The sequence below is a fragment of the Tenebrio molitor genome, chromosome 6, assembly GCF_963966145.1.
Source record: "Tenebrio molitor chromosome 6, icTenMoli1.1, whole genome shotgun sequence".
NCBI classification, from domain to species: Eukaryota; Metazoa; Arthropoda; class Insecta; order Coleoptera; family Tenebrionidae; genus Tenebrio; species Tenebrio molitor.
In genome coordinates, this window is record NC_091051.1 from 4,787,455 (window position 1) to 4,810,553 (window position 23,099).

Sequence of the window (23,099 nt, forward strand, 5' to 3'; positions counted from 1 at the left end):
ATGCCAGACGCAACAACCCCCGGCGCCGAAAAAACCTGCACCCAGCCAAAGATTGAGTCGTACGGAGGGGTCGAGTGAAAGAGCGAAGCGTTTTGGATCGTTTTTATTCAACACAAAATAAAATTTATACAAATGTTTTAAGGCTAGTAAGGGTTAAAATCGCTCTAAACCTACTTAAAAATAAGTCGTATTGGTATTAAGACAGCTTAAGACTAACAAGATTGCACTCTTTAGACACCAAGAGGGAAGCGGGTAGAACGAGTGGATGGAAGCTCGGATATGGCAATGGACGGTGGACTTCCGGAGTCGAAGATTCGAAGCGTCGAGATTCGCATCAGCATGCACTGCACCTGACTAAGCCGACTTCATCACAGTTCATACATTTCAAAGCGACGAATTCGGTGGTGAAATGGTTCCGGTGTACTGATTTCTTGCTGCCGTTGCAAACTTGGCAAGGCAACAGTCGATACCCACCGCAAACTTTGCAGGTCGTACAGGCGTCCATGCTCTGCCAAACAGACGTTACATTCAAACATGGAAACTTAATCAAAGTTAGTGGACGTAATTAACGAACCGTTATGCCATTTACAAAAGTCATTTGCGCGGTGCGTTGACACCGTCTTGAGAAAACGTAAATAAAACAACGTCCAGACCGATCGATCGGAACGCTTCGATTACGGCCGACTTCCGATACGGCTGAGCCCTAATCGAACGATTAGATCGCCCCAAACTTACCTTGAAAGGTTTTAATATTCTCCTCAGCTCTCCGGTTTCGTTTAATCTCTCTATTGTCTCGGCGTCCTGGAACAAGATATCGAACATTACAACGGACTCAAAAATCCACGCTTATCATCTAAGAAGGATAATGGAAGGACGGAGATGCCACCGATGGACAGGAAACCCTCTGCTAATTACTAATTTCATCACGACGATTGTTCTCGAACAGTTTGAACAACCGGAACACGACATGTTCCGCGCCGAAAACACGAATCTGTTCCAGTTCGCTGGAATGTATATTTACGGCGAATTATTGATTTCAATTAAAACCAGAAACTGAACGAGTGCGGTTGGCAAACAATTATCTAGGAAAAATACGTCGCTGCACATTTTGAAAAGGTGCCGTTTGAACAGGCTTCAACAGGTTGTAATGGGGGCTAATAAGAAGCAGGGCGAGAACGTAATGGTTATGTAGTGTTGGGTGTGGAGATAATCAAGATACATCTGTGAAGTGTACATCAAAAGCAGAACGAGAAGGAATCGTAACTAGTGGAGTGGGGTGTTAAAAATTGTGCAACAGTTTAGTGAAGGGTGTTTCAACAAAGGAACGAAAGTCGATTCGGATCAATTTGGTGGATGCGCAGAATGTACAGATGGACGAATTTGCATTTCCACCAGGGGGCAATGACGCTCTATGCAGTGGGATTACTCGAGCTCGTCTGAGAATGTCACACCGAATTCCAAGTCGAAGGGCCCAAAATGACTTAGAACGAGTCCCGGTGTTGCTCTCCTTGACAATTAGTTTTGCAAGTGAGACCTTCCTACTTAGATCCGCACCGATAACGCGAACATGTAGTGACCAAGCAAGGCCATTTGGTACAGGCGAGACTTTCTACATCATTTTAGAGACAATTGGAAATGTTTGCCCAATTGCTAGTTGGGCCTCTAATGTGAGACTTTCTCGCGTTAATAGTGATAAAATAGCCGGAGGAAATTAACTAGGCATGACGGAGTTTCCAAACAACTCGGCCCTTTTACTTTTCTTCGTTAGTCTAATTGACCGGCATGTGCGAGTCATCTGGCTCGGCCATCATTAACCGGTTAGTTTTTCCAGCAGAAGCACAAACATTAGGTTAGTGTTACGGTAATTATACAAACAGGATGCCGTCCGTACATTATGCAAAAATCTGGTAAACGTGTGTAGGTACGGTTATTAGAGGCGAGCCATCTGGATTAATTAGCCAAAACGAAAACTTCATTGTTGGATTTTTCGTCGGGCGATCAATAGTAAAAGTTGGATTCGGTGTCGGTCTATTAATCGTCGACTTATTTACGAATTCTGGCAGTGAGCAGTTGGGTTTAATTAAACATTCTAAGGTCGGCGCACCAGCCGATACATTGGAACGGCTAATTGAAAAACATCGGCCATTTGCGTTCAGCGGCGTAGATGGGTTTTTTCGCTCGGATATTAAAGGCGACGAGGTGCACCACTATCCGGTATCAAGATAAATGGTGAACAAAAAGACGGAAATAGAAGTGCGGATGGGGCAAGCGTTAAAAGGAAAGTGGAAAGTTGTACTTTGAAAACGAAGACTCGAAGGGAAAACTCATTTTTAGCTCTTATCAGTTGGCATTATTTTTCTACCGTTGTTAATTAGCTGGGATGGGAATTAATTGGAAGGAAGAAAACGAGCGTTTTTGCGACGGTGACAATTTCACTTTTCAACTTTTTTTGACAAGAACGAACTGGGAAAAGTTCGCAGTTGTGACTTTTTGCACATAATTATGAATGATAACGAAGGTGAATCAACGGTTTTGAAGAAAATTGTCTCTTCTCTGGGATAATTAATAATTATGGTACTGAAGGAAGAACTACAAAGTGAGCACTTTTGGCGAAAGGATCTCTGTTACTAGTGATTCATCATTTGTGATGTGATGGAGAGCAGCAATGATGCAAAGATGATTCTCGGGAAAAATTTCACTTATCAGCTTCGATTCTGACGAATAAACAGGAAGGAGTATCCGGAAGCTTTTCTCCGTAGCTTAATTTTTATTGACATTATCAATTCGGAACATCACAGGATATTGTTAATGAGAAAAGCAAGCTTGTATTAGATATTCCATATTAGAGTAAATATCGAATAAAAGAAAAAAGGTATTAAAGTCGAAGTACTAAACACTTAACAGGAAGAACGCCTTGGAAAAGGAAAATGTAGCATCTCTGAGCAAGAAAACTTGAAGGAAAAGCAGTAGCTTTTTCAGGAGGTTTTTCTGTGAAATTTATTCATTAGTTTCGATAGGAATTTATGGAAAAGAAGAAAATTAAGTGGAAAAAAATCTCACTTGGAGAAAAATAAGCAAAATAAGGACCTTTGGGTAAAAATCTCTATTACTATTCATTAATTGTAAGCGGTAAGCGAAAATCGATGTCTCAGCTCTATTCATCGAATATTTTTTCCCAGAAACATTTCTATATTTTGGCATATTTAAAAAGAGCTATTTTTTCTGAACCAATTTTGTAAAAAAAATAATTTGCTATCTTTTTCCGTTAAAAAATTATAAGCAAATTTGTAAATATAAAAAATTCAAAGATACTCGTATCAAAGCATATCAAAAGACAGCATTTTTTTTCACATATTGTATCCCAAGTGCAACATTTTTTATCGGAAATTTTTTTGCTAATGAAAGAAAACATCCATAAATGAGGTCAGAAGACCAATTATTAGCAAATAAGAGTACGAGACGAAGTCGAGGGCTTTTATTTGATAATAATTGGTCTTCTGACCGAATAATTTATGGATGTTTGAGTTCATTAGCAAAAAAAATTGCCGATATTAAAATTTTGCACGAGGGGTATACGGCTGATTATTTCTTGAATAGAATGAAAGCAAACACATTCTTTCCAATCCTTTTTATTCAAAATAATTTAATAAAACAAAAAAAAAAAAATCAGGTACCGACATTTTTTATCAGATTATTGCACATGTGCATTTTAGAGAAATTTTATCAGGTTATTTTTTGTTTTCTCGATTTGATTGGTCAATATTTGTCACGCAATTGGTTGCTAAACACATGAAGGAAATAATTTTTACAAAAATTCTTCAGAAAAATTAGCTCTTTTTAAATATGCCAAAATATAGGTATGTTTCTGGGGAAAAAAAATCGATGACGTCATTACTTCAGTTTCCAAATATGGAATCAATCCTATTTAAGAACCTCTTTTCAGATTTTTTCTATCGTCTTTCCTTTTCTTTTAATAGAGCTGAGACATCGAGTTTCGCTCACCCTGTACATATTTTTTGGTAGAAGATTTTCTGTTCCTATTTATCAATTAGTTCTGGTGCTGAAGAAGGAATAACAAAATTGGCGCTTTTAGATAATGAATTTTTTGGACAGACGAAAACGCGCTGGAAAAAAGTGTCAATTGTGATTATGTCATTCGTTATGTAATGATGGTACCGAAAGCAAAAGTAATGACTCTTGAGAAAATTTTCATTTGCGAGTTATAATTTGAACCAAATTGACAAAGGTTGTTCTTTTCTGGAATGTTTTATATTTACTGGGATTATTAATCCGGTTGAAAATGACATTGTGGAATCTTCCAAAGAAGAATAGTACATTCTTCAATGATGGCTATTATTCAAGAGGATGAAAATTGCAACACGAGCCGTAGGCGAGTAGTGGAATCGTCCGAGTGAATAATAGTCATTCATTATACGCGAATTGAAGACTATACTTTCTCCACGACTATACTAAGAAAAAACAATCTTTGAAAATCTGCCGTTGTAGAATGAAAATGCGAGGGATGTGATTGACCGATAGCCGTGGATTTCAATATACATATTCTAACACATTCTTTCATTGAATATCCAACAAGAATGCATTTATTCTTTAATAGTCGTGAAGAAACACTTTTCAAGATTAAGAAGAATAAAGAATACAATTTTAGCGACAGGAAAAAGAGAAACAGATACAGCATTGTAGTACCGGAAAACATAATGAGAAAGAAGCGAATCTAAATCTGATTTGTTAATTAGTTTCCATACAAATTAACTGAAAGTGAGGGAGTGAGAGTTCTTACCGCGAGACAGTTTCATTTTTCAATTTTGTAAATGTAAAAACTGGGGAAAAGAAATTATTAGTTCTGAGTAATTTAGAGTTAATTATGGTACTAAAGGAAAGACACGCGATGAGAGTTTGGAGGAGAATAAATTTCATCTGAAAAAATTTCAGTTGAGAAGAGTGACAAAACTCAATTAATTGCTTGTGGTACCGGAAGAACGCTGCGAAAAAACTCTCAGTTATAAGTTTTTTCCGCACTATTGGTCAGCTTATAATAGTACCAACTAGAGAAATCATGTGAAGATGACTCTTGTGGAAAATTTCACCTTCAATGTTTTTGTGGGGACGAAAACGCCGTGGAAAAAATTCTCACTTGTAAGTTTTCATTACCAGCTAATTACGGCATCGAAAGTACGCGAAGATAATTCTTGAGAACCATTTCACTTATAATAAGCTTCGATTTTATTCAACCGTCAACAGTTGACTCTTCCCAATCTTCAACCTAATTGTTCGTGGCAGTGAAAACAAATACAGCCTTGAGGTACTCAAAACAGAAACTGGGAAACTACTCTTTTCCCTTTTTATTTGTCTGTGACATTTGTTGTTGGTTTGGTAGAAGTTAATTGGATGCAAGGAGTGTTTTTGCAACGAAGAGAGTAGTACTGTTTAGTTTGCAAAGGAAAAAACTGGACAGAAGAATTCGTTGTGGGTTTTTTGCAGTTAATTATGGTACTGAAGTAAACGTGACGAGATGAGCATTGCAGGGAGGAGAATCTGTTTACCACTGGATAATTAATTGTGGTACCGACGCAAAAATTGCAAAACAAGCACCTCGGGAGAAAATTTCACCTTTGATCTTTTCGTGGAGATCAGAATGTCAAGGGAAAAAATATCAGTTGTGGATTTTCTACGTCGTTCGATGGTACCTCCGGGAGAAACCCCGAGAAGATGAAATTTCACTTTTAGGGTCGATTTTGAGCGAATCGCGTCACTGCGCAACAGTTGGCCCTTCCGGTAATGTTTCGTCCCATCTTGATTTTTATCGGCACAATTAATCCCGAGAAGGGAATCCGTATCAGATTCACACGTAGAGAATGACACCGCGGAATGTAGCGAACCATTGCTCCGGAGCCTGGCTGTATCGACCGAGTTTGTGCACCTGAGGCGACTTAATGGATCCGTCTTGTTTAGCCCCCGGCTATTGCCTCAGAAAACACCGCCGCCGTTCATCCTAATTCCGCACAACGGGTGTGTCTCCGGACGGGACACTTGTTCCTCTCCCCTTTCGAGACCACAGCAAAATATCAATTTTTCAGGCGGCGAGATCGATAAATTTCGGGCCGGCTAGAGTGCAAGGACGTGCCGATCTTAATGGTCCTGCGCTAAAAATTCCGCTGTTTTCGGCATGTGTTGTTGTCGCAGGAGAGGGATCCTTGCAGGACAGTGACCTCGAGCGGACGCTCACCGTACACGCCCCGCCGACGAACTTCGACCTCATGCACCAACGTGGGGGTTGTTTTGAGAAATTAAGCGGTCAAACCAGTCGTAACAATAATGGACGCCCACTCGTGTGCGTGGTACACACGAGGCGGGGGTGGTTTCATTCAGTAAACATTCGCTGCTTGTTTAGCTGATGGAGACAGGACGATTCGCAAGTTTGGAATAAATCAACGCAGGACCACAAATATATGACGGAGATGGTCCTGGAGGTCTTAAATCGCCGCCGGTCGAGTTGCACAAGAACCGAAACTCAATTAAGATTACTGAAATTATTTCGAAAGTTTACGGCGCTACTTTTCGCAATTCTCTGTTGCGTGCATTTGTCGGAAATCGTGAGTTGTAAAGTTCTTCGCAAATTAGTACTTCGCCTTGTAAAACCAATCGGCAACTTCGAAAGTTGTTCGACAAAAAGCCGACGATAAAAAGTGATTTTTTTATTAGCGCCGTTAATCGCCCCATGAATAATTTATGTTAAATCGAGATGGGAATCTGAGCGTCCGGATTCTGGGTTAGCAGCAATAATTTCTCTCAATTTTGGAAGTTTTCGCGGGACAAAGCGCTCGCTTTAAAATCAATGCAGCGGCGCAGTTGCACCGGGGTGGGTCGGTGCGCCCCAGGGGAGTCGTTAAGTCCGGCGCTCTTTCGTCTAATTGGAGGTGTTCACGCTAGGAACAGATGCGATCGGCGATGAAAGCTCGGACGTGATGGTTCAAAGGTCTGCATAAATCACCGGAATTAAACGCGACCTTGGAGTTTTCCACGAGATTTTTCCGTTGCGACGAAGAAGTGACCTCCTTCGACGGCCTAGTGAACCAATAGCCGTCGGTCCGGCGGTCTCGTGTCGTATCCTGCTCTGCGGCCGGAAATTCGCATTCCGAAGCGGCACACGTCCTAGGAAGAGACGGCGGCGGGGTCGAGGACCCCATTTTTCCCGGTCCCGACCGTATTTACAAATAAAGTGGCAGGCTTTCATAGTTTGACGTTCAGAGCGCGTCCGAATAAATTCGACAGGTAATCCTCCCCGTCCCATTGACGTGGTGGAATCGAACGCGGCGCCACAAAAAGCACCAGCCGGGCTGGATCTTTCGAATCAAGGCGCGATTTCCGGGTGATTCGCCGTCGAAAAATTCGTGTAGAAAGCGACAGAGTCGAATTCTCGACGCATCGCTGTCACCCGATCGAGGCCAGCGATGTGGGTCGCGAAGAGATTCCACAAGACAAAACCCGCCGACTCCGCTGTCCGGATCATGCAACACTCTACAGGAGAAAAATCAAATTACGAACGAACGCACACACGTGAAGCGTGTCAAGGCTCCCGCGGATTTTTACAGCGCCTCGCCTTCTTACTTAAAAAGATTGCAAAAGTAATATTTACAAGTTAACGACCGGTTCGCATTTTGCACCGCTTTATGTGGAGCATTACGCTCGAATTTTCATCACCTAAAACGAGCGACCCAGCAGGACCTGGACCCCGTTGATGCGAACAGGTGAATGCGACCTGTCAGGAGAATATAACAGTGTTGTCTTATTTTTTGACAGATTGTGGACTCGCCAGATTTATTTTTCTTCCGGTCTAGGCGAGTGATAAATGATGGTGGATGAAAAAAAATACAATCAAGTCGGCGTGATTTATGGTGTGGATGATGATACGTGTCGAGTGAGTAGCTAATCCGGGGGTCTAATCGATTTCGGTGGTGCCAGTTCTGGAGAGTATCGTGGTCGCTCCGGAAAAATCCAATTAAGACGTCCCCATCGGGCGACCCGCGATACTTCCTCGAGCTTTCGGCGCTGGCTAATTCTCCCCGGTGCCATAAAACATGGAGGGACTTTCTCCCGGCGCGCCGTTTTAATCGGGAGACGGGAAGGCTCCAAGGTCGATCGAGCGACAAGTGTCCGGAGGAAGGGGCTAAATACTCACCCCTACGTGTTGCCCGTCGACGAACACCTGTGGCACGAGGATGTGATCGCAACGCATGCGTTCCCTTATCTCGTTCTGGTATTCGTTGCTCATGAAGACGTCTCGTTCTTCGAACTTGACGAGGAGGGTACGCAGGATCTGCTTCACCTTCATGCACGCCTGGTACGTCTCCCGGAGGATCCCCATTGTCGTCGTGTACACCACCACCTTGCCGGCGTCCTTCTCCTTGTAGTTCTGCAACAACGGGGGAATTACATCGATTGCGAGACGAGGGGGGATAACGCGGCGATGATGGAAATGGGGCTTATCTTCGGGCAATTACCCAGAGCGTTCGCTAAGCGGCCGCCGCTTTAAGCGGTGACGAGTCTCTTCCTTTTTAGGTCGTGCCAGGTTTAAATTGTCCGAATTCAATTTCTTCAACGTTTAAATTATGGACGACCGACTAATTACGTTCACGCCGACACCAATGGATTTCTCTAATCAGCGGGCTTAAGCGATCGCGGATTTCGCACAAAAGAAAATCGATAAAAACGTTTTCCAGCGATTTTTAAACGAGGAAATGTACAATAAAGAACCGGGATAAAGTTTGACGTTACGCAATTTATTAACGAGCGAGGGGGAATTAACAACACTCACTTTAAACTGTCACCTGTCAATTTAATTCGTCAACTGTCAAATTTTTAAGTGCATTGATTTTATCATGGCCTCCTAGATTAAAAGAGACAAAGTCTCTTAAAAGGCCAGTCGCATTTGAGCTACTTTCAGGCCTTTTTCGCGTTTTTAAGAGGGCAGCACATTAAGGGGCATGGAGGGTTGCCTATCTTCGTCGAAATGTCTATTTTTAAATGTCTAATGGATATCCCATGACATCTCCTATAGTAGTTCCCGCTAGGCGCGTAATTTTGAGAAATAAAAAATATTTGTCAACTTATTGATTGACTTTTCGATAATTATGTATTAAAAAAATGAACATAATTTTGTCATTCTCACCGTGAAATTCCAAAATTTAATATTTTTACTGTTCTAACCTTACACTGTTCATTTTTTAAGGTTATGTTACTGAGGATAGGCAACCCTCCAAGCCCCTTAATGTGCTGCCCTCTTGAAAACACTGAATCTAGCCAATGCGGCGGGCCATATAGAGACTTTGCCTCTTTCGATCCAGGAGGCCATGGATTTTATCATCAGTTGACAAATTTCAACCGCTCATGCATTTTTATGAGGGAACATTTTACTTCTTTTTTCCAAAACTATTGATCTTCCAACAACACACATTCAACGTTTGTTTTACCGGAAATGACGACCATGTTTTGTGCACGTGGACACAAAAAAATGGAGCAAAGTATACCAATGAAATACTGTCGCGAGCAAAAAAAACTGGTCGTCAAAATCACGCTTTGACGCAATGGAAAATGCTCCAGTGTAAAACGGCCGTAAATGTCAACCTATCATCATGTTGTATGACATTAATTAATTAATTTTTTTGATATTTTGTTGACATGGGCATAATCAGGAAGGGAAAATTTTTGAATTTGTAACAATCTAACAAAATTTTGAAATGACATTGACGTTGACGTTGTTTCAAATTTTTCGCATTTTTAAGATAACAAAACCAGGAATCACATTTGCTTTTGACACAGATTAGAGATATCAACTACTCGATGGAAATTGACCGATAAACAATAAAAATGACGTTATCAGTTATGCGTTGATAAAAAATTGTATATTTGTGTTTGATAATTTTATGTAATAATTATTCGTCTAAGACAAAATCCACATTAGAATTTTTTGTTTGGTTTTCAACGTAGATTCGCGTGACACAAATATTTTGCGCCATTTTTAGTACACCCTGTATATGTGAATCTTCACATCTATTTCCGTATTTTTGTATTTTTCCTATTCGCAAAGGACCAGAACTAGGTTCAAGGCGATTAAATAAAATCTTGCTTCCGCGTATCATACCCTGGATCTGGATTATTAAAAATGAAAACTCTCAACTGTTACCATCTCTCGAACGCCGTTATATCAGAGCTGCTAATCTCGCACACATCTTGCTTCCGAACAATGGCGTCACGATGGTGGTGTGCATTGCAGCGTCTTTTCTCTTTCTGTTGTGAGGTTGATTTTTGTTTTGGTTGTTGGAGGTCGTCTTCGGTTCCGATGTAACGTTACAAGAGCGAGCGGGTTAATTGAAGAGAAGCTGCTCTAGCGTAACGCACCGCTATGTAATCTTTACCGCTAGAGCACAGAGTGTCACACGAAACGGGTGCGCGGCCGTAATTGATGAAATTTTAGACCGTAAATAGTCTTGGCAATTTTATACGATCAACGGGAAGCGTCAAACAGGCTGGAGTCGGAGGAGGTGTCAGTTGGATGGTCCGGAAGTCCGGTGAAAGTCGGTGGGTCCGAAAATCTCCTCCGGGCGTTTGATAATTACGTCGGATAAAAGCCGCATGTTGCCTCCATTATCGGAACGTTTTTCTTTGGAAGCAACAAAGCGAGTCCGCCACAAAACAAGCTTTTTACGTGGCCCGGCTATTGATATTTCATCGCGGGATTTGTCGCAGATGTAAAAAGTTGCAATTGTGCTTTGGAAATTTTAAAATCCCCCAAAGACCCCACTCCGAGTGGATTGATCAATACAATAAAACTCGAGCACACAATCCGCTCTTTTATTATTAAATTTACAAGACTCGGAGAGAAATCCGGCGATTTGGTCTGGAACGGGCGAATTTTTCTAAATACGTCCGAATAAAATTAAAATGCGCTCGAATCGCCTCATCGATTATTCGACCTGGCCGTGTTTTCCGCTCTCCCAGCCCCAAACAAGATTTTAATGGGCCTGGTGTCCCAACAGGGCCGCCCAATCGATACCCCATTGTGCTTAGGAAGTGATTTGCGAGATGGGGCAATCAGGGTGTTTTTACTCGGGACGCCCCCACTCTAATTGCACACACTTGTAGTGTTTTGCCAAACAACACGTCGCACAACACACGCCGTGTTTATTTGTGTAATTGTGCTTAAAACGGCGTGAAATAGTGGCGTTTTATCATAATTTACCCATCAAAGAGTGCCACCAATTAATTACGTTGAAAACAACACAAATATTATACAAATGGCGGCGCTCAACCGTGAAACTTTGCCACTGCGTTAATTGAGTTAGGGCGCCCTTCCGATCCGGGAAAGAGTGCGACTTACGAGCCCGGAGCCGACACCCTAACCGGAACTTACGGCACGTGTGCCTGTGTGGGACGCCCGATTTATTCACCGACGCTTTTTCAAAAATTCCGATCGTGGAGTGACCTTGAACTTTAGACGATCGCGACTGATCGATCTTCCCGATGACGTTCTCTTCTTCTCCTGTCATGCAAAACAAACGACCGATTTTTGTGCAACTTTACCTCCCGACACTTTCCTTTAATTGCCCGTGGGAACACGACAAACAATCGAGTTTCTACTCGTCATTCTTTTTCCGGACGGTTTCTTCTAATTAAAATCACGCCGCCTCTTTTATCCCGACAATTTAAAAACAAAGAACCAATCATAACAACGAAAACATCTCCACTAATTGGATTTGGAGAGGACAGAACGGTGATCTTTTGACTTTCGATGAGGTAAGTCGAGTGCGACGCCCAAGATTTCCGAAAAATCCACTTTTCCAGGCGACAAGAAAAACGCAAACGGAAGAAAATTGAGAGATGTGGGAAAACGGAGGCGGCCAACGGAAAAACCCAGGACCTAGATTACACACGGACAGTTGAGCGGTCACGTGAGTGTTTTAAAGCAATTTTTTAAGGACTGTCTTTGCGGGGGGCGGGGTTACCTTGGGGCAAAACGCGGAAGTGCGGCCCTGTCATTTTTATTTGTTGCATAAACAATGTGCGAAATGCGTTGACGTAATCGAGCGAGTGATACGGTTTTAGAAAGTAAATCGGGCGATAAATTTTTCCCGCCACGGCAGCTTAATTAATTTTAATTCGTGCAATAAGCAAGTAATTATGACGGAATGGTAATTTTCTGACCGCGGAAACGTGCGTTCCACGAGGGCTGACGCGGCGGCGAGAAGAAAGAGCGGCGTGGGTCGCGCCTAATGAAATCTTTCCAGAGGGAAAAAATCGGAAAGAATGACGGGGGCACGTCACCGACAAAAACGACAAGCCCCGAGTTTATTTTTTATGTGTGCACCACGACCTTATAAATAAATTGACGAGGCGACCTTGCGAGCGCGTATGGAGCGGGTTCGTTTCGCAGGATCGATTATGAAAATGGCCGGATTAATTTCTAAATCCTTGTGTATTTTGGGATAAAGTCATAATTAAATCAGACGGGGGGTGTATTGATTTCGGCTTCGTGATTGCATAAAAATAATTCATTTAAATTACGAGGGGTAGTGTCGAGTGGTCCGACGCGAGACGAAACGTCCGTCCGTTCGTTTTTTGCGGTCGACCGTGATGCCGCCGCCATTGTTTTGTAACAGAGAATGTAACAGTCGAAGATGCAAAAGTCGCCGGACGAGAAAAATGCCGACAGAAGAATGGATCGTAAGATGACAATGGCGCTAGCGAAAAAAAGGAAATGCTAGATGTAACAATCGACGCTCGCAGGTGGAAAGAAATGTTTTCGCTTTTACTTCCACGGGATGGAGTCGACTGTTAAAAATTAAATCAACATGTGTCGGTTCAGAGATAATTAGAAGAAATGCAGTTTTGCTTTCGTGAGATGGTTTCGAGAGAGTTAGAGATGTGCGGTCTCCATGACTTTTCTTGCGTTTAGTTTGCATGGCTTTTTGAAACTTTTTACTGAATTTTGAAAAAAAAAATCGCTTGCTGATTTAGCAGCCTAGAAGAAAACGTGTAATGTCTTTTATTTTTTTGTGTATACAACAAATGAAAAAACTGCAATTTATGCAACAAGTGCGTAAAGTGGTACTTTTTTTCACTCGTCTGAACAGGCGAGTGCGCCAATTCCAATCACAAACCAAATCTGAAAATTTGATGTATCTAAAGGCAAGATCGCTAGACGTCAGTTGCGAATATTTCAGTGCACGTATTTGCATAATGCGCACATTTTTCACGCTTTTTACTTCTTTTCGCTATTATCATAAACAGATGTTTTCTGCACTAAAAATAGTGAAATATCGCGCGTTCAAATGAAATCCTGGGCTGAGTAGGCGTTGGAAAAATTAAACCGCTTAGAATAGTGTAAAGTTTGAATTTCCCGCCGTTTGACACGAATGACATTTGTTTAGGTTTAGTCGGGGACATAATTGAACATGTTTGTTTTCAGCAATAGGAATTGTTATCCTATTTTTAATATAAAACATTGCAAAGAAAGAAAAAAAGAAAGATTTTTTGGCTCTAAATTTTAGGTTAGCTGTCAACATGCTCCAATTAATCTACGCTTTAAAAAACCACAAATGAAGGTTTCCAACGCCTTCTCAGCCCAGGATTTCATTTGAACGCGCGATATACAGTTTTTCTTTTAAAAGGTAGCCAGAAAAAAATATTTTGTCTTACAGACTAATAGACAAATGTATCAAAAACTCTTGTTTTAACTTTTTGATATTTAATTTAAAAAAGTTTTATTTCCATTGTCACTGGGTTACACTATCTGCTGAAAAAATAATTTCTGTTAATTCAGCCATTTTTGAAAATTATTCTCTTTAATTCTTCATTGCAAGTTTTGAGTATTTAGTCATTTAAGAGATTAGTTTACATTGTTATTCTGCAATTTGCCTTAAATGTTAAGCAAATTAACATATACTACAATTAGAACTAGATTTTTTTTCTTTATTTTACCAAGCATCCAGTAGATTATTTTGAAAACATTTTTGGTACCAAAAACTCTTTAAATTCTTTTATATCCACTTAAAAATATAACAAACATGCGTTTGGATTAAAATATCTTATGGAAATAATATTTTTTGAAGTTTTTCAATTTTCAAAAATTGTGCACTTTGATTCTTCGTTGTTTACGAGTAGTAATTTTGAAAAAACTAAAGATGTTCAATAGATCAATTTGTAATATTCTTGTGCTTCTTGTCTTGAATATTTAACAAATTAGCTTAACTTAAAAGTAGATTTCACCCCTTTTTTTACTGATTTTTGAAAAACAAGAAACAAAAATATCGGGTGTTTTTTTAAATTTCACCTCGTAATGGACGTTGAAGAGTCGATTGTGAACGCACCACTCGTGTAAAACGTAAGATTTAAACAGCTGATCCGGGATCCGTAACATGTACATATAGTGCGTTCACAATCGACTCTTCAACGCCTACAAGAGGTGAAATTTAAAAAAACACCTGATACATTTGTCAGTTTATCACAAAAGATGGAATTTAATGTGAAATTAATTCAGAATAAAAGCGCCTATTTATTTATTTGGTTTATGCAACAAAAAAAAAAACGATCTTTAGTATACAGGGTGTCTTAAAATTATCGTATTCCGAGTTCGGGGCTTAGTAGGGGACATCCTGTGGACCAAGTAAAAATGTTAAAAATGTTGAAAAAAAATATCAAAGTTGCCAATATTTGTTCAAATGTAACTGATTAATATTCCAGCTGTTCCAGCCCTTTTGAACAAAAATTGGAAAAATAAAACTTTTATTTTTTCGAGATAAAGCTGTTTTTTCAAGAAATGTGTTTTCATTTATATTTTAATATGTATTTTACATAATCATTCTCACCATATTTCAAAATGAATGTCAACCATTTATATTTTTTATTTGAAAAAAACATTTTGAAAAGTTTGATCCTTCAGACCCATATATCTTTGTAAAGACCCCCTCTATATTTTTTATTTGATTTTTTCGAGATTCCTGAGATTTTTCCCTACCCCCGACTTGGAATACGTTAATTTTGCGACACCCTGTATTTTGGAAAAAATTCTCAAAAAGCTTTTGTCTCACTTCCTTCCTTATGCGTATTCATTTAAGAATGATTTGCTATTTTCAAATATATTACATATTATTATTTTAACGAATTAATAGATTTTGTAAAAAAAGACTCATTCTTGCAGTGTCAATTGTTGAAAATTATAATAATTTATTCGCTTCGATTCTTCGTTGCAGTCATGCTAAGGAAACAGTTATCACATTAGTTTGTTGTGCATTTCAAGACCATTCGAGAAGAGATTGGACGGAAATATGATAATTTATAGAGAAGGTCAAGATGAACCAGCGCATCATTCAACAAAAACTCGTTTTCCATAAAATCATTTTGGAAAATATTGATCTTAGAGTAACAGTTCAGTTCCTGTTTCGGCAGAATTGACCTCAATGATTTGTGTATAAACTGTCACACTTGTCTCCGGTTCGAGAAGAATCGATACAACAAACTCTTCCACTGTGTACGTCTTTTGTGACATTATTTTCAAATTTGTCACACATTGAAAGAAACGACTGAATCTGATCTCGATCTAAATTCTCGAGAGTGCAATCACTGTGAGACAAGTGGTGATAAGGTATTACATTCCTGATGAAGTGATGATGAGTGAAGATAATTTTTGGAGAACTTTGAAAATTTTGTGCAGGTTGTTGGGTCCCCTTTCGAGTTTTCCTCCACCGTGACATCACCCGATTAGAATTCTAATCAAACTCCAGCACACCTGCTCACCGTTCTCGGAAAAATCGAATACCGAAAAAGTCCAATAAAAATTTCTGCGGTTCGCCTCGTTGCAGTCCACCGCTCGCCACGCCTTTCACTTTCGCATTTTTCGGCGCACTATCAACAAATCGCTAATTGATATCGCTGGATCATTTAAATTTGCGCAATGAATTTATCGCCGCGCCGTTACGGCGACTCATGAATAGTCCGCACTGATTGAAACGCCAACAACGAAATGTCAATCGAGCCAGCGCACAATGTCATTATGTTTCTTGACATTTTCACCGCATTATCTTCCATCTGGAGACTAAATATACCGTACAGGAAATTTCGACGAGTCTACGACGCCTCCATTGTTGATCAATCTCGCTGTTTACGGCGACGCTTTCCGCGTCCATAAATCATTTTTTCGCCATCAATCAATTATTACTCCGGCGAATAAAATCCGTTCGGACGTTTTCGCGCGCCAAATGCGGTTTCGAACGACCAGGCCAGTGCCGTACGCCCGTACGGTTAAGTCGGCTTACCTTAAAACCTAAACTTAAGTCGGTGTAGAAGGTGACGGTGTGCTTAACGCGGTCCTTGTGGCCCCGGACGGTACCTTGAAGGCTAAGGATCTGGACTTCGGGGGTTAACATCTCGAGACACTTGGACTGTTCTCATTCGACTAATTTTTCGACACATTAGCGACAACCATCGCAGGAATTGTAATCTACGATTGCTCTTATCTAATTGTACAACTGATTGCGGTAATCGACGATTAATAAAGACTCACGCGGGACCACCAGATTTTTTTTAAATAGGTTATAAATAAACAATAGAGTGTGTTGTGCAAGGTGGCTATGTTGTGATTAAGATACTCGGGGGATTTAATTTAATTACGATTAAGCGGCTTAGAAGATTCTATGGATTAGAGGATCATTCATGTGTCGATATTTAGACGAGGCGGAACATTATTGTCCACGATTCTGGACACGTTTCGAGTCTAATTTACAAAATTTTTAAACTGCTTCTTCTGTAAATTGTTGAGGATGAGGCAAGTGATGAATAAAAATTAATTCCAAATTTGTAATTTCATTTGAGACAAATGGAACGACTGAACCGTAAAAAGTTGATTGTTGCAGTGTGTTTGACATTTTGTGAATTGATTATTATTGCTTTATCTCATTTAGAGATTAACATCGTACCTATTCCATAAATGATTTAATAAAATGAATGTAATTTGTTGAAAATCCGCTCCATACAAATTGTGTTAGCGTTTGATGTGACAGTTGGACTCAAATTTGCTTAGCGAGCGGGCACGATCACGCCAATTAGCATTTTTGCAACGATCGCAGCAATTTTTTCCTTTGACCCGTCGAGAATTCTATTATTAATAATTAAAATGGCATTTTGTGAAAATGTGACTTATTCGACCTTGAACTTTCCCCGTTGTTCGGCACGCCGCTGCGAGTTTTTGTGTGTCGAAAATCGTATCCATCGCCTTGCAGAATGCCTCGCATGCCAATAAAAAAAGAAATCGGGCATACACCAACTGTTGCATAACTGAACATCTGAACGGCGGTAACAGTCCACTGTGGTATTTAGCGGAATTCTTGTGACACTAATAAATAGCAAATGGAAAAATCGGAGTTGGTGTCCTTACCTTCGAAACCGAGTTGATCTGGAGGAAAGTGGCGATTCCGGCTCTGACCCGGTTCTTGACCCCCCGGACCGTCCCTTTGGCGCTGCGTATGGTGGAGGCGCCGTCGCCGAGGAGGTCCTTGTACCCGGCAAAAGTCTCGTCTTCGACGACGGCCTTAGCGGGCGCGTCGTTGTCCTCACTCAAGTGTTCGTTCAGGTGGAATTTGTAAAACATGTCGGTGTCAAAGGGCAAACTGTTGGTGGTGTTGTTGTTGTTGGCGTTTTCCTTTTCTTCTTTGCGCTCCTCGTACGACTTGACGATGGCGTCGTCTTGGAGCTTGGCGTTGCGCTGCCTGATGTCCTGGAGGAGCGTCTGGGGGAGGACGGCGCTGCTGGCGTCTTTACTCACTGGCGAGGCCTTGCCGCTGGTGAGCGAGTCGCAGCTGATGTTGCTTTCGTTGTCGTCGCTGTCGGTCAGGCTGGAGGCGCGCTTGTGTTGGATGAGCGTGACGGAGACGGCGTTTTTCTTCTTGGGGAGCGGCGGCGGCGTCCCGTCCAGGTCGCTGCAGGTGCCCGAGTCCAACGTATCACTCGGCGACACTTGCCCACTAGACATCACCGCACAGTTGTAGAAGAAGTACGCGGTGGAGCGTTCGGAGGCGGCGTCGCCGTTCGGGATCATCTCCGGCGTGTTGACGCTGATGCGGATGCACGGGGCCACGTCGCATATCACGTTCTCGTCGGGGTTGATGCGGATCTTGACGACATGGCTGCTTTGCGAGCGGTCGCCGTTCACCTGGTCGGGGTACGCGCCGTACACGTCAGAGGTGGCGGACGGTACCGTTGCCGAGGAGGCTGGAGGGGACCGACGGGTCTTCGCCGGTAGCGGCGGAGGTGCCAGGCCGACCTGGTCCATTGTGACACGAGAATTATCTGGAAATTTATTCAACGTTACAACGGGATACCTTTCTAAAGACAAGGCGACCGTCGAGGACTCGGCGCTCGGACAACTTCGCCGTTGGGTAATTGAGCCCCGACACAATATCCAGCCCCATGAACTGGGCTTCGAAGATGGCGGCGATTGACGTCACCGAACACATTTTTATCGCATTCTTATGGAAATTTTCGCACAAGGCTCAAATCGCAAAAACAACTTCCACAAATTTTGCTCCAACGAAACAAAAAATTATTTATTCATTCGTGTTGGCCAAAGAACAGACATTAGAGCTTCGGCTCTTTAGCATAATACACAACATCAATTTCTCGTTGAACATGATTTAATAGTCTTCAGGATACAGGTTTATTAGTCACAAAAAATGTTGATACGGAAATTATGCGTTTAATGAGGACGGCTAATTATTTACCATAGATAGTTGTTGTTGTTACACTTGTGAAGGTAGTTTCGTTTTTATCATCACGAGAAAAAAATAAATTACGGCATTTTGTGGTTACCTTTGGCAAGGGTCAGAAATCAACTTTACCGTGATTGAATTACCTTTTGCAAGTTAAGAAAATAAAAATGACCATTAAGTACCGTGAGATCGAAAAAAAAAAAATAGAGTAGGCGCTGACCAAACATTTCAGTTGGCAATTCGTGATATTTCAATTAAGAGATGTCAGTCAGTCTTAAAAGTTAGGTTAGTGATTTTGCGAGTGTTGAAATCTTGATTTTCATAAAGAATTTTGTGTGACCTGTCAGTTGTAAAAGAATTTCCTCAGCTAGTGCAATGAAACAATGAGATTTAAAACTCCCGCACCTTTATTTAACGTCAACGGTGAGCGCGGAGCACGCGCAGGTCCCTTGTTTATAAATCGATCCAAGATCCAACGATCATCGATCAATCAATATTATCCAGAGAGGTTGTTGTCGGTTGTGGGGGCTCTTTTTGCCAAGGAATAATTTCATGCATAACAGACACACGCTAGAGAAAAAAGTGCAAATCTTTTTTAAGGATAAGCTGAACTGTACCAAATGATAGGTTAGTTTCTTGGATTAATCTCTGCAATAATTCTTTGTTCACCCTCTTCAATATTTTCAGCTGATCTTTTTGTCGGTCGTCTACTGCTTTTTTTGCGCAGAACACTACCTGTTTCCACAAACATGTTTACGCATTTGTAGACTTTCTGGGCAAGTTGTTGGTTAAGTGCCTTAAAAGTCCGGAAACTTTTGTTGAAATTCCTCAAAAACTCGAGGTATCAAATAGGACCAAGCCTTTCTCTATTGCTGAAGAAACACTGGACGGTGAAAATTTGTTGCTCAAAAGTGAACATATTGTAATAGCAAATTTTAATAGTCAATAATTAATAATGACAGTTACCATTGTAATGACATTTGAATGAAATTTTTACGTACTGCCAACTCAAGTGTATTAATCATGGCAATCTCGATTTTGACTTTATCAAATCGGTATTTGAACTTAGGTGTTTGTTGATAGAGTAACAATAAAGTGTTCAGTAAACAAACAAGTCTAATGGTCACTAGGTATTTAATTTTTGCACATTAAAAAGACAGAAACGATATCGAGCATTTAAATGAAATCCTGGGCTGGGAAGGCGTTGGAAACCTGTTTTTTTTAAAGCGTAGATTAATTGGAGCATGTTGACAGCTAACCTAACATTTATAAACAAGAATCTTTCTTTGTTTTTCTTTCTTTGCAACGTTTTACATAAAAACAGAATAACTAACGATTCCTATTATCGAAGCAAATATCTAAGGGCACACTTTGCTAAAAACAAACATGTTCAAGCGTGAGCCGATTAAACATAAACAAATCTCATTCGGGTCAAACGGCGGGAAATTCAAACTTTACGCTGTTCCAAATTGTTTACTTTTTTTAACGCCTACTCACCCCAGGTTTTACGACATTACATTTAGCACAGTAATACTGATCGTTTTATTTTTATTGAGCTTATGTTATTTTTGCATTTATTTTTTTTAATGAACATCTGCGATCTTACAGCATGTGTATTAATTTGTTATTTTTACAAAAGTACTTTGTGCATTTGATTTGTTGCTTTGGGTTAGAGTAATCACACTGACAATTAATTTTTTTAAATAATTGATGAAATTGCACTGTTTATGAAACATTGTCTTTCATTTTCATTCGCAAATCACATTGCTGATAAATTAGTTGCATGCATAAATTGATGCACATGCAACAACAGAAAATACACGAATATGATCAACTTGTGTGGAAAGTTAGTTTAATTAAAATTAAATTTCAAAGTGAATGATTGCAGATCATCTGTTAAATTTGATGAATCGTGGGAAGCAACTAATTACCTGAATTGTATAATTTAAATGTAAATTTATTGACACGACAAAATAGCAAAAGCTGATTTAATTAATAATTTTGGGGTAAGACGATTTTTGTATTATTCTAATTTCTAAATCGAACAAATCTCAATTTCAATTAGACGCAGACGAGTAACAATCGAAACTACATTACTTTTCTTAATTTTTCGTTGCAATTTATTTTATGGATTCACGTAACAGTACAAAATGTGGTTGCAATGATGAAGCGAAATAATTCTGACAATTAATTGCGTTATCACGAAGATAACAATTGCAAATTTAACTTGCATTGTCTTGCTTTAATCAGTGATTTTTCTCCATTACTGTTTATTTGTTTTCGTCGTGAAGGGCACCCACTCGACTTCTCGCCTAAAATCCTTTAAAAATATTTTCTAGGTCAACTTATTCGTTTTTTCAATGTTGTAAAATCGCAAATTAAATTCACGAAATCGCGAAAGATTGCCAATTAGCCTTTCATTATACCGCGAATATGTAAATTTATTGCTGGTAATGTAAAAAAATTAATTTGCGGTTTAATTCGCAATATCAGGTTGATATGAAAGTGACAGAACTACTGTTCCTTAACAATGAAAGGATATTATTTTTACAGCTTCATTACGTTCCTTTTGCGTGCTCTTTATTTAAAATTTTGCATGACCGCTGTGTAAATATTTTGATAGTGCCGTCATTCGGCATTACGACGTACTTAACTTTCAGTTTATTAAGCATGTAATGTCTGAATTCTGATTTCCTGAGTCGTATTAAAATGTAATTTAAATTAGTGAAATTATGTATTAGCACTGTGAAAAAATGTAAAAAGCGTTTTCGAATTTATGAATTAGAATAGCTCAATCTCAATATTAACCGTCCATTAAAATGGTCATTTCGAAAAATATCTAAAAGAAAATTACAGCTTCGAACCGATGTAATTTGCAGTTAGTAATTAGAAATCGTAAGATAAAATTTTTTAGTGACACACATGAGCCTGAAATTAAAATAGGAAAAATGAAAGTATGCAGGAACTGATACATAATTCCATTATCCTGGTAAAAGTGCGGTTCGTTGGGGAATTGCGTGATCATTCTGAATCTCGATTTTTCATAGATAGGATCACCGCTTTATTAAGCCACCGAGTAATTTTTATTGTCACGATTCCCATCAAAAAACATGTTTTTTAAGCGAAAAGTTTACTCGACTCATTAATTTTGTTGGTCTTGAACAATTTAATTTCCATATTAACAGATTCCTTAAATATTTATTTTGCCTTTAATGGTCCGAAAATTTCCCAAGGTTTTGTGAGATTTTTTTTCTTTCGCTAATTCGTTCAAATATTGCGACGACCGTGTGAATTCAACCTTTTCGCGTTCCGCGGAACCTCCTTATTGACAACTTCGCTTCAATTTCGAGCCATCAAACCGGAAACAATTAAATTTCATAAATCTTATACAATAACACACGAATTCCGCATCTGGAAATCTAAATTTCAATCAACATTATCCAACAGAGTGATACACATTACGTAAAGTATCCCACCGGTTCTCATTTTTGACATTTTGAATTTAGCCGAAGGCCGTCCGGTTTAAAAAACGCGCCAGACACTCTCCGGTACCACACAAAAAGGGGCACAATTTCCGCCACTTTTTCCCAAAAAGTTCTAGTCGCGTCTGGATTTGTTCATGGTACTGTAGTCGTACCAGATTGTGTATAAAGTGGTACCGAAAAATCGAGTCGCTTACAGATCTTTGTGCGAGGTGGTAATCTCTTCAATTAGTACCATCCATGGAACCGATACGGTTGGACCAATTCGGTACCGGTTTGGAACATCTGCGAAGCGCGATTTTCGTAATCTCAACCACCCAAAACTAATCACAACAACAAGTCGATATCTTGCACCAGCACACACGCTACGAACGCGGATGGTACCTCAATAATTAACGGAACCGGCGAGTACCGACTAACTGTACGGCGAACACGGCGGTCAGTCGAAGACTACGAAGCCGAGCTGTGCCACTTGTGCGATCGTTGCAGTCTCCTCGGAGGCAGCGGCTTTCTCGATGACATTGGGATATCGGAGGCACTCTCTCCGATCGCAGACGTCGCCCGCTGCCATTTTTGCAACCCCGGAGGTCCGGTACCACCCGAAAATCGCACGTTGGAAAGAGATGATTTATCTCGTGGCGGGTTCTTGAGAAAGTCGCGACGATTCGTACTTGATAAATGCCAAGGGAACGCACAAGTACCCCAAAAAGGGTACTGTCCCGTACCCCGGGCCAAAAACTGAAAAAAAATGTTCTTTCCTCTTCCTAAGGAAGATTTCTTTGCTTGTCGTATGTTTTAATATCCACATTTCGCTTTGAGGACAGCTATGTAAAAAATCATT

General features: G+C 40.3%; 1 protein-coding gene across 1 annotated transcript; it reads right to left on the reverse strand.

The window, feature by feature from the left end:
• Positions 1 to 87: 87 nt before the first annotated feature.
• LOC138134016 (glutaredoxin domain-containing cysteine-rich protein CG12206-like) lies at positions 88 to 22,730 on the reverse strand. Its single transcript, XM_069052080.1, has 5 exons — positions 22,456 to 22,730; positions 17,447 to 18,357; positions 8,198 to 8,431; positions 736 to 801; positions 88 to 508 (listed from the first exon to the last, which is right to left on the reverse strand). Exons 2-5 carry the CDS (start codon positions 18,338 to 18,340, stop codon positions 335 to 337), a joined length of 1,368 nt encoding a protein of 455 aa, XP_068908181.1. The 5' UTR covers positions 18,341 to 18,357; positions 22,456 to 22,730; the 3' UTR covers positions 88 to 334.
• Positions 22,731 to 23,099: the final 369 nt, after the last annotated feature.

Coding starts and splice junctions, on each gene's coding strand:
- LOC138134016 (XM_069052080.1), bottom strand. CDS start 18,340: ATGGACCAGGTCGGCCTGGCACCTCCGCCGCTACCGGCGAAGACCCGT. Junction 802..8,197: donor TCGACGGGCAACACGTAGGG/GTGAGTATTTAG, acceptor ATCTTGTTCCAG/GACGCCGAGACAATAGAGAG. Junction 509..735: donor GAATATTAAAACCTTTCAAG/GTAAGTTTGGGG, acceptor TCTGTTTGGCAG/AGCATGGACGCCTGTACGAC.